Below are 12,024 nucleotides of genomic sequence, written 5' to 3' on the forward strand. Positions count from 1 at the left end.
AGGGAAAACCTCCCATCCAAGCTATGGATCACCCCTGATTAGTCAGACTGCTGGCCTTTCTATTTTAAATGTCTTGGGAAATAAATCCTCAGAACTGAACTCTCTCCCTTCTCAGATATGAAAGCATCTCTCCAGCTGCTTCCAGGTAGGATGAGGAATTACAGAATGTTCTACTGGAATAGCATCTAGGTAAGATATATGTGAAATCCTGGTACTTTTTCGTGTTAAGTTTGTGTGTTGAAAACATCTCTTCTGGCAATTTAATATTTTTCTCGTCAGCAAAGAAATACAGAACTGCTTCTGCCTCAGTCCTTGGGAAGGGCTCTGAAGGGATGGAGATGAACAGACTCCATTTCCTCAGCATCTCCTCAGCGTACCAATGTTATCCTGGGAACCCCTGAAGTTGCTTGCTGAAGTCACACATCTCAGGGCTTCTCTGAGTACCTGAAGAGTGAGAATCAGTGATGTGCTCAGAGTTCAGGAAATCAGGGGACCAAGAAATGTGCCAGGAGGATTGGCTTCTGTACCCACATTTCAGCTTTTAGCAGCCTTTTGGGATAACCAGTGTTACTTCTACCTCATTTCCACCGTTTGTGTTGCAGCCTGAAGGCCTGTTACAACTAATCTGGAAATTTTCTACTGCAAAATGTGAGGCATTGAGTTCAGAGTGAAACCCTGACACAATCTACATTTGAAAGAGCCAGGACTTGGGAAAATCTCACTATGAATTATATGCACAATGCTATGAAGTAGCTTTTTTGCTTTTATTTATGTCCATTAATATTTCCTTTTCTAAAATTTGGTGCATGAAAGTGTCTCTTCCACATTGCAATTACAGCACAAATACTATAGATAGGATAAATGCAATTAAAAATGGAATTTGCAAATACTATAGATAGGATAAAAGCAGTAAAAATGGAGTTTGCTTAAAAATCAGGAAATACTTCTGCAGAGAGGTTTTTGTTTGCTTTCCTGTCTGCTCTGGTAGATGCAGATTTGTGGCCATGAATGAGATCTTTCCCAGAGACAGTCTGAGCTGGATTATTTACACTTGCACCTCAGAATATTAAGGCCATTCATTCTTGCCTGTCAGCCAGCCATAAGCAGGAACTTAGCATATATTTTACCTAATATACCTGAGGCTGAGGAAATGGAGTCAGTTCACCTCCATCCCTTCACTAAAATACACCACAAAATTCCAAGGGAATCAGGGGCTTCAGGGCAGAACTTGTCCCGTGTGCGAATGTCTTTCTGTCCCCTGGGTTTATTGCACTGGTGGAGGAAAAAGCAACCCATGGGCCTTTCTCTCTTGTGATTAAATTTTTTCTCCAGATAAATAAGAAGCTTCAAACCTCAATAAGTGCAAACAAGAAACCCGGCCAGCAGACCTGTCGGGCCCACCCTGTGTGTCCTGCTCTGCACGTGGTGGCAACTCCTGGGAAAAATGGCAGCTGTGGATACAGATCCAGGGCAACATCTCCACTGGTGGCAGCTGAAGCAGATTTGAGCGAGTGACAGGCCCCTGGCAGCAGGGTCACGGCATCAGGGGCTGGCATTGGCCACGATGAGCAACAGCAAGGAAGTTTGGTGTCCATCACCAAATGCTCCCCAGCCCCCTTGGGGCACCTCGGCCCTGCCTCTGCCTCATTGCTCACAAACCTCTGACCCTGAACTTCCAATTTCATGAACAGCCAAAGCCAGAAGCCAGATGTGGTGACACACTTCCCTGCAGTCGGGGACAGCAAATGAGTGAATAAGCAGGAGCAGCACTGACCAGCAGGAATTTTCCCTGTGGAGGAGGCGGATGCTCAGGACCCGGGTGACAGTGACGGGACAAAGCCTTGTCCCCCATTTCCTCCAGCCTATGGGATGGGAGGGATGTGCTGAGTGAAAACAAAGGCAACGAGAGCCCCAATGAGCAGGAGCGAGGGTGTGAGTATGGAGGGACTCTGAGGGATGAAAATCCCTCAGCAAATAACGAGACTTGTACATTGGTCCTACTTAATAAAAAATATGTGAATAAATTAACGTTTCCTGCTGGTTAATCTGTTCAGCATTTCTCTTTTGCACCATCAAGCAATCCCTGGGAAGGCAGCTCACCCCTCCAGTGGGCAATACAGTTCTATAATGGTAATGTTTTCTGTTTTGTCACACCTTTATCTGACTGAAGAACAACGCCTCTCAGGAGAGCAGAGCAATTTCCAGCAGCTCTGCCTCCTGCCAGTTCCCCTGGCAGTCTGGGGAAAGGATGACAGCCCAATTTGGCACCAGGGACAATATGGCTGATGTCAAAAAGATAAGTCTTCCTGAGGAAAAACTCCTTTTCAAGTTCTTGTTGGAAGACAACATGCTCCTCAGATGGTTTGTGTCTGAAGGGATTCTCTCTTCTCCTCCCAGCTATTTGAACTCACAGTTCCAGATAATTTTGGCTACTCAGTGGAAATCTTTTTGCTTTCACCCAAACAGTAGAGCACAGGGCATTTTCTACAGAAACACCATGACAAAGCCCTCAGTTGCTGTAGAGGCATAAAGGTGCTTGGATTAATCATCAGAACAGCAGGGCACTAAGAAATCTGGGGAGATGAATTCACCAGGGTTTTGTCAGATAGATGCTTAAAAAATATAATCCAAACATACTTGTTTCAAGTACCTCAGAAGATGAGAAAATTCGGTGCATCTGGCAGCAGCTACCACTTAATTTCTGTCATTTAATCTCATTGAGGTGCATTATGTCAAATAATTACCTTAGTGAAGGCTTTAATGGAAGAAGGGAGGAAAATAATAGAGATGCTTCGAAGAAATGAAGCTGTGAAGTTGCTTAGTTCTTAACCTGGCAGGGATTTATCTCCCCCTCCTCCAGCTCCTGCCCTTGCAGAGGTGCCCAATCTGCCTCTGTCAAAAATAACACATTTCAGATGCTGCCCAAGTGATGGATTTGTTCATTCGGATACAATAACACAGTTTCTGAGTTTGAAACAACCCAACATTTAAAACCATGAAGTCCAGGCATTAACCCAGCACTGCCAAGGCACCCTTGAACCATGTCCCCAGGTGCCACATCTATGTGTCTTTTAAATCCCTCCAGGGATGGCGACCCTACCACTGCCCTGGGCAGCCTGTGCCAGTGCTTGATAGACCTTGAAGGAATTTTTCCTGATATCCAATCTAAACCTCTCCTGGCACAACTTGAGACTGTTTCCTCTCATCCTATCACTTCTTACTTGGGAAAAGAGATCGACACCCAAATTGACCTTTATTGACTGTTCTCATTCTCTTCTGAGGTCCTTCAGCTATTTTATTTATATTTTATTTTGAACAGCCTTTTTGAAGAGATTTTGTTAAGTCCTCATGCGCTGATTTCCACCACCACCCATGCCCAGGATGTGCCTCTCATGGTCATATTGGTCTTGAATTCACTTCAGCAGGTTGAAGTGACCCTTCCTTTGGTGAATAAACTATCCTCTAAATTTATCTGGTCTACCCAGGTTTCTGTGCATGAAGCCTGAAAGAAAAACTAATTGAAAATTAAATTAATCAAGTCAAATGAGTTTCCTTTTTTGTTGCCTGAAGGGATAACTTAAGAAAGAAAGGAAGTGTATACTTCTTCCAGAACAGATGTGTCGAGCTGGAAATGAGCTCCTCCCTGACCCTGACTCCCATGTATTTCCCAGTTAACCTTGCCTAATGCTGCAGATATGCCCCAAGTCATATGAGCCATCTCCCACCATTCCTGCAACAGCTGACTCCAGACTTTCTAGATATTAAAAAAAAAAAAAAAAGGAAATGTAGCCCATTTTTCTCAAATTAATGCACAAATATGACATTTCAACTTTTCCCCCAGGCTCCGAACACTTCTCTAACTCTGGAAAATTAAATGTGTGATCCTGTGGCAGAAGCCTGTGCTGTGGTGTCAGACATCCCCCTGATTTCCAAAAGCACCCTTCACGCAGTTGTGCTCCTTCCTGTGCCTCCTGGAGAGTTTCCTGTAGAGGTAAAGCACTCGCTCCTCCTCCCAGCTCTGGAAGAAGGAGGCTGCGACTTTCCGGCACAGGCGGCGAGCGTAGGTTTCCAGGAACACGGTGGCGTAGAGGATGCAGAAGAGCAGCCCTATAACCAGCAGCACAGAGGGGTTGGGAGGCGTGGGGGGGCTGATCCTGCAGTGGGCAGAGCTGAAGATCAGATGATGGTGGTAGGTCCTGTTGAAGTCCCCGAGTAGTAATTCCTTAGAAGGACCCGGTAAAAGTTGGAATATAAAGGGCACGATGCGTATTTCAACCTGTAATAAGGAGAGTTAATAGGTAAGTGGGGTATGAAGAAACCAAAATCAGCTGTTTACTACAGAAACATTAGCCTGGGGGTGTGGAATCACTGTTACAGCATTAAGAGAAGGACACTGAAGAGTGTGAACACTTCAGGCTGAGTAACAGTGTGATGTGCAGGCACTGAGTACTGGGCATGGTGAGACCCAGTCCTATCTCATATCTTCATCCACTGTTACAGAGATGGTAACAGGCATTCACTGTATGGGATTTATGGTGAAAGACATCATCCAGACCATGGTATTAGTGGCTGAATATCTGAATATTAGAGGCTTTTTTAAAGACCTGATTATTTTCCTATAAATCCATCATAAGCAGGTATCTGCACTAAGGATCCTAGGGCTGGGGAGAGACGCAGGCTGTGTGGCAGAAGAGGGAAGCTAAAACACCAAGCCTAAGAATACTGAAATAGAACCTGGGGAGGTTTGTGAAAAGGATTGCAGAGGGTGACAACAAAGGCAGCAAGCAGGGATTTCTACTGAAGAAACAGCCCGTGCAACAAGATGGGAGACATCCTCGGTGTTCATCAGCTGCCCCCTTCCTTTTGGACTTGCCTTCACCCTGCAGTGGGGGGACAGTGTCCAAGGGACTCCCATCCTCCACCTCGCTTAGGGAAGGGACCTGGAGACACGGGAGCACCTGACTGCCTGGTGCTAGCAGCTTCTTTGCAGCATGAGGCACTATTTGCTCCCCTCCAAGCTCCCAAGGAGCTGTAATTTGGAGTGTGTCTGCTGCTATTTGATGCACTGGGAGGAGCAACTGAGGTTGTGCCACTGCCTCCTTCCCCAAAGCTTGTTGCTCTTCCAGCTGGCTGCTGGGAAGTCAGGATTGTGTAAATAAGGGTACAAAAACTGCAATCCCCACCACCAGCCCCCTGAAGTGACACAGAGTGGGGTCCCCACACATGGCAGGGCAGGACAGCCCAGCACTCACCTTGTATTTGATGTTGAGAGTGATGGGCACCACAGAGAACTGAGCTGCCCTTCTCACCGCCGTGTCTGCCACGCTGAACGCAAAGTGGTCCATGGCCACGACCACCAACATCAGCATCAGGGCCACGGTGACCAGCATGGCCTGCATGAGGCACAGCACCACTTCTTCCCAGGACAGCTTCAAGCCTGTTGGTCGGATGAGTTTTTTGGATGAGCCCACCAGCAGATGAGCTGCTTTTCTGTCCACAGCTAAACGCTCCAGCTTCTTGGTGATGTAAAAATTGTTGAAGCGGAGATTGGTGAGATAATTTTTCAAATACCAGGTGGACTCAAAACAGAGATAGAGCATGGAGAAACCAGCAGCCAGTCTGTTGGCTACTCGTATTGAGTCTTTGACCAGTACCTCAACAGACAAGAACTCTCTGCTAATTTTCTCACCGGCAAGGTGCATTTTTTGATAAATCAAGGAGCTGTTCTGAAGCAATGAAAAGCGAAAATGTCCATTCATAGGCTTATAAAGGGAAGGAACGCTTTCTTGGACTGCATCCCCAAACTCCCAGGAAACTTTCTCTAGCAGGGCAGTTGAGTTCAGAAGACTGTCAGAGGAGTTCTTGCAGGTGCACTTAATAAGCTGCAGTATGGTTTTAATGTTGCTTATGATGTTGGGTGTTATGTTCACCACTGCGATCATGATGCAGGTTGAGAAGAGAAGCTTCCGGCCCTGTTTGGTGCCTAACGTGGGCATGATCATGCTGAAGACACAACGGGCAGGATGCACCAAAAGGAGGGTCAGGAGAAGGAGCAGACTGAAGGAGATGGCCATGGCAACGGAGAGGTGCCAGGAGTACTCCAGGGAAGCAAACATCCAGTTGTAAAAGAGGCCTCCTATCACTGCTGTAATGCAGGAACACTGCAGAAACAAGGTCCACAGCTCTCTGCCATCTGCTGGGACAGGTTTGGAGTAAATCCACCATAGGTCTGCCACAGTTCTGTGCACCTTTGGGAACAGAAAGTCTTCACAGTAGACACGGGCTCTCATCCTGGAAAAAGAACAAGTACATGGGTGTTAGGAGAGGAAGGTCATAAAGACTAATTAGGGGGCTTTCTGGAGATGGTCACTTACAGGGCTTTGCAATATCCTCCTCTGAGTGCCTCTGGTCTCACCCTTCTCTACTTCCCTGCTAACTTCCCTGAGTAGCTGGGGCTGAGATCTCCCCTGGAAGCAGCAGGACAGGGAAGTTCAAAGCATTTATTGAAAAATAAATACCAAGTACGATGCAACTGCTCCTCTATTAATCCAAGCACAGGAAAGCATTGTGTTATTTTATAAAAACCATAACAGAGTCATTCTGAGGGGTCAGCTCATTGGCAGTGGCTGAGGCTTTGGTGCTTATTTAGAGGATGTTGGAGGGAGAAAGAGGAGGCTGGTGGCTTTTGTGGAAATTGTTAGACCAGCTCTGTATTTAAAAGGTGTTACATGGACAAGAGGCAGTTGAGTGGTGCTCTCCCTGCCTCTTAAGAGGAGGCCAAACACAAACCTACATGTTTAAGGGTGACAAACAGAGAACACAGTTTCACACTGAAGCTGCAGTGCCAGAGGAAATCTCCAAGGACAAGAATTTGGCCACTACAGACAGGATGAATGTCCCATAAATCTATTTAAATGTCTAATGGAAACAAACATTTGGGAAAGAATATAATTTCTCAGGCCTCACATCTGGAGCGACTCTCCGGAAACCAGAAAACCTGGAGGGGAGAAGAGCCTGTCCCCAGGATTAAACTCAGCCAGGCAATCCCTTTCTCCCACTTGACAGCAGCCTCAGCTATCCTTTGGCACAGTTTTGACTAGCAAAGGAGGTTTTCTGTGAAAAAGCCATACAACAGCTATCAAGACAGAGAGGGATTAAAGCTGACTCTACGTACCCAGTGGCAGTGAGGCGCCCCAGACTTGCCCAAAAACTCTCCATGTTCCAGTGCCTTATTGCTCTGAGAGAGGATCCTGGATGTGGCTGTTAGGAGAGGCAGGCAAGGAATCCAAAGCAGCACCAGAGAGCCAGGACTCAAAAACCAAGATGATCAGCAACACCGGCAATCCCTGAAGTGTGCAAAACCTGATGAGTGAAGCCCGGGGAATAACAGCACTACAGAACAGTGCCAGGGTGCACAGCACTGCTCAGGCTTTGCACTTCTTCTGGTCTTACTGTTATTGCAGAGAAGGCTTAATTTAATGACACATAGCTGAAAAAAAAATGAGTCAATGACATGTGGGCTGATGAAGATGGAACAAGGATCATACAGAGACTGCAGTGTCATCATTCCTTGTGGGGAAATCAGATGACTCCTCACGCTGCCCACCAGCAAGCAGCAGGCAGGCTTGGCATCTCTCTCAGAGCGAAAGGGACCTTTTCCTCTTTCAGACATCAGTCATGGCACAAAGGACACAGCAGGATCCAGCAAACCAGTTGGTAACTACTCATCTCTTCTGGCAGGCTGCTGGTCCCTGCTGAAACTGTGTGCAGGGCTCACAAACAGCTTCAAGGCTCATCTCACAGTCCTAGCAGAGGAAGAGGAAGTTTCAAACTTGAACCTTTCTGAATTCCCTGCAAATCCACTGCAGAGAAAACCCAGCCACAGTCAGGATTCCCAAACTGTTGAGAAGCTCCCAGATGTACAGGCCAGGATGTGCAGTCCCCAAAGGGATCAGCTTGCCTGGCCCCCAGGATGTGCCCAGCACAGAGCTCCAGCCACCAAACCTGCTCACCAGGAGATGAGGACCAACCACGATGTTTGCTCCTCAGTTATGAGCTCGGGGGTTACAGGAGCCTTCCCTGGCTCCCACCAAACCTGTGCCTTGGCCAGATGCTCTCATGCTAAGCCACCATTTGTGGGCAAGGGTGACACAACTCACCCAGCTGCCACTGAGCTCATCCCTTATGGGCTGTCCCAAGCCAAGCCCTCCCGCCAGCTGGGAACCGCCGGGCCCCCGGGATGTTCTCATGCTCCCCTGGGTGGGAAAGGGCAAAGGGCTGGAGGTCAGCCCTGTCCCGGCCACCCCTGGGGACAAAGCACGTGGGGCTCTGCCTTCCAGAGAGAGGTGGGAGAGCAGCACCTTCCCCAGGGGACACGGCTGGAGCCCATGGCAGTGGCAGGCATTGGAGGACAAGGAATGACGAGCGCAACAGCAGAGCAAACGTCGGCCGCTTCCTCTGCCCTTCCTGCAGGCACCAGGTCCCTTGTGCCCTTGCTGCTCCACTCAACAACTCTGCTTTGTAGTTGGGGGTTTTGTTTTTCCTGTGTGGCTGGTGGAGCAAAGCTTTCCTTCTGGTGTCCCGGAGCTCAGAGGCCGGATGAGAAACTCTGACTGGCTCCAGCCGGGAAGAGGCACCAGCCAGGCGGGCGGGAAAGAAAGTGCTGTTTGTTTGGAGCATCCATAGCAATTGCTTGCACAGGCCATGAATTAGGTCTTGAATTCAATGTGCACACTATAAGGGACTAACCCAAAAGACCCATAGCGGGATCCTGCAAGGCTCATCAGCTTCTTCTACAACTAAACTCCTTTCTCGCTCTACTTCAGAGTGAACTGATCTTAGCATCAGCCCCTGGGACCCCTTCCAGGCTACCCAGGAAGCTTTCTGGGGCAGAAAAAAAAAATTAGCAATAGGCTATAAAGAATAAAAACCTCTCAAGTCCACAACATTGCGGTGTTTTCTGAGTCTGCTACATCATCTGGCAAAGGCACCTGAGGTCTGTGGGGACACTGAGCAGTAACTCTGGCAGCACCAAGAAGTGTTTGTTTGCAGTCAGATTTTTTCTTCTGGCTCAACTCAAAACTCTGCTGGCTGGACCTAGAGCAAGGGCATAAATCTGGGGTCACTTTGATTTTATACCATGAACTACCTGTAAATGAGCTAGAAACATAAATGCCTAACCTTCCCCAGAACAAAATGAACAAGTTTTCTTTGCCAAAAAAAAAACCCAACAAACAAAACACAGCAGCAAAAAACTCCAATACCAGTGTGTGTGTTCCTAGGGATACCTGGAGAACAGCAGGTGAAGGCTGGGAGCGGGAAAGGGGCAGGATTGCGACACGGGAAAGGCAGGACCACGCATCGCAACGAAGCAACTGTGACATCTTGTGGTCACACTCTGCTCAAGGACCCTGAGGTCTGGCTCATCTTGGTTCTGAAAAAGAAATACTCTGTGGTTGGGAGAGTCCTAAGAAAAACTGATGAACATAAGGAGGAACACTATGTCCTCCCAGGATGCTCCAAGGTGCCTTTTACCCACCCTGTTTCATTTCCAGATGGTATAAAGGGCATTTGCTTTCTTGACAAGCTCCAGTCTCTGTAGAGCTCAAGCTCTAAAATTTTCTAACATCACCAATTTTGACTTTTTAGCACTACAGGAGGAAACTGAGCCCCACATGCCTGTGAGCAGCTTGCTGGAACTATGAGGCAGCAGAGGATTCCACTGGCATCACTGCCAGGAAACAGAGCCTGGCTTTACCTGGACTAGGGATGAGGACTGAGCTTGTACCCACCAGCACAGAGGTTTTAAACTCAGTTCTGATTGCAGACTGCAGTGTTTGGGGTGGGCCTGTGCCAAGACACCTGCAAGTTCAACCTGTGCTGACAGCGCAACCTTGTCATGGTGACACTGTGCCCCAGGTAGAGGGTGGGGTAAATTAACTATACAGTTTAAGAAAATGACTGGAGAAAGAAGATGAATGAAGGGCTAAAATAGAATGATGTAAGTCTGAAGATAATTCTCCATGGCAGTATCATCAGCACCTGTGGATCATGTTATTCTGCCCATTCGAGGAATTGAGGGTATGGGAAAGATTAACCAATTAGGGGTGGCTGTTTGCTTGTTAAAATCACATGCAAATGAACAACTTGCAGTAACACAGAGCCAGATCATGTCTTCTTAGGTTACTACTATAGAAATACAGGGAAATCCCAGCAATATCCTTTCAGCGACTGATGAGGGATAAATGGGATAAGGGAACCAAGGCTATCTAACCTGTAATAGCTGAAGTCCCTATCATGCTGCACTTTCATTTGTTTCAGGAATCTTTCCCTGTCTCTCCTGAAATTCCAGCATCGCTGCTGAGTGCAAACTGACGAGCACAGCTCTGGAATCACTCTCTGCTGTAAGGACTCACAGAGCAGCTCCTCCGTGTGAACAGTTTGTAAAGCAACTCGAATGCTTCTGGGATAAAAGACAAGGACAAAATGCTTTCCTACTGTAAATAAACCAAAATTATTTTCCTCCAAGTGTCTCAGGAGAACATATGGATGTTGGTCCAGGAGTGGATGGGGAACATCAAAGGAGTAAAGCAGAGATATTCTGGATGTTGAATTTCAATGCGTGAGTGGCATTTCCTGTTAATTAAAATTCACAAGGAGGCTGCTAATGTGAATGGCTTTTGTGATGGTTGTTGGATTTTTACATTCCTAGAGAAATGGTGCATAGGCAAGCAAAGTTCCTTTAAAATAACACAGTCAAAGTTATAGAAGGTCACTACAGAACTTGAAATACCCTTTCCTGGGAATTTTCATATCTCTACATATATCACAGACCCTTCAAGACTAATGGGGTTGACTTGCCATTAAAAGCTGCTTTTGGCAAATCTTAGTACTAGCAGCAGCAAATGCAATCAGAAATTATTCATACAGGCCTGTTTACCTTTGAACCCCAGAAATACTAAATCTTAAAATCTCTGTTTAAAAAAAAATAATTAAAACTCAAGTATGCCAGACTATGCTCTCATAGATGCCTGGGTATAAAGAGCAGAATTAGGTAATGCTGCTGTCCTCATGCCTTAAATCAGATCCTCTGAGGAGCCCTGGGAAACACAGGGGCTGCTGCCAGAGCTGGCAAACAGGTCTTGGACTAAAGAGGTTTAGGATCCAGGTGCTTCTTACACCTTTCCCAGGTGTACCAAGGCCTCCTTGTGGACCTTGGGTAAGTCACTGGTCCCCTGTCTGCCTCAGTTTCTCACATTAGCCCAGAGATCACAAACCTGCCCTGGCTGCATTTGTGAAACACTTCCTGATCCCTGGATAGACAGTGCCAAGGCATGCCAGGACCCTGGAAGTGATTTTTGGAGACTTCTACACAAACTCTGTGGTTCCAGCTCTGCTTTCAAGCCCAAGGAAAACCATTCTGGATTCGATCACAGAGGATGCACCAAGTCAGAGCTGAGACCATAAACAAACCTGTGACCCCAACATCTGTGTTGGAGCTGGACTGGATGTTACCCTTCGGAACTGGATGATCCCAAAGCCCTTGCTGCCTGTCCTCCAGGCTGCAGGGACAGAGGCAGCTCTGTCCCAGTGGCTGACGAGGATCCCCTGCAGCAGCGGCTCAGGGCAGTGGGACCGCGGGGCTCCTTCCTGCGGCGCCTGCGGGCACAGCCTGTTCCCTGTTCCCTGGCCCGGGACAGCAATCCCGTGCTGTTCACGGACAGCCGGCTGAAAAAGCAAACTGCAGGAAGCAACTTTCCCTCCCCATTCAGCCCATCTTTGCTAAAGCGTGATGAGGAGCATCCGAGCAGAACGACAGCGCCCAAACCCAGCACAGCCAAGCAGAACAGGGATTTGGGGTATGCTCAAAGGCTCTTGAGCAGAGCAGCCTTGAGATGCTGGGCCAGGGGTTTTCCCGTTGCTCCGCTGCTTAACAGGACTGCACTGCCCTCCTGCTCCTCCTGGGGAGCCACGGCCCAAATCAGGGATGAAGCTGGAGCAGGAGGAGGCTCGGGCTTTGCTTTT

At 47.7% G+C, this 12,024-nt stretch overlaps 1 protein-coding gene across 2 annotated transcripts; it reads right to left on the reverse strand.

Annotated features, from left to right (window-relative positions):
• Positions 1-3,234: 3,234 nt before the first annotated feature.
• Positions 3,235-11,968, reverse strand: OCSTAMP (osteoclast stimulatory transmembrane protein). Of its 2 annotated transcripts, XM_032127062.1 has the most exons (3): positions 6,375-11,968; positions 5,253-6,291; positions 3,235-4,276 (listed from the first exon to the last, which is right to left on the reverse strand). In XM_032127062.1, the coding sequence occupies exons 2-3, from the start codon at positions 6,288-6,290 to the stop codon at positions 3,911-3,913; spliced, it is 1,404 nt and encodes a 467-aa protein (XP_031982953.1). In that variant the 5' UTR covers position 6,291; positions 6,375-11,968; the 3' UTR covers positions 3,235-3,910. The 2 variants fall into 2 exon arrangements, with proteins under 2 accessions (XP_031982953.1, XP_031982952.1); XM_032127061.1 differs by having other exon boundaries at positions 5,253-11,968.
• Positions 11,969-12,024: the final 56 nt, after the last annotated feature.

The sequence above is a fragment of the Corvus moneduloides genome, chromosome 17, assembly GCF_009650955.1.
Source record: "Corvus moneduloides isolate bCorMon1 chromosome 17, bCorMon1.pri, whole genome shotgun sequence".
Classification (NCBI taxonomy): Eukaryota; Metazoa; Chordata; class Aves; order Passeriformes; family Corvidae; genus Corvus; species Corvus moneduloides.

What these genes read in the sequence shown, in the direction of transcription:
- OCSTAMP (XM_032127062.1), bottom strand. Translation starts at nt 6,290, where the DNA reads ATGAGAGCCCGTGTCTACTGTGAAGACTTTCTGTTCCCAAAGGTGCAC. An exon ending in CTCTCAACATCAAATACAAG is followed by an intron (nt 4,277 to 5,252) that starts GTGAGTGCTGGG and finishes TCCTTATTACAG; the next exon opens with GTTGAAATACGCATCGTGCC.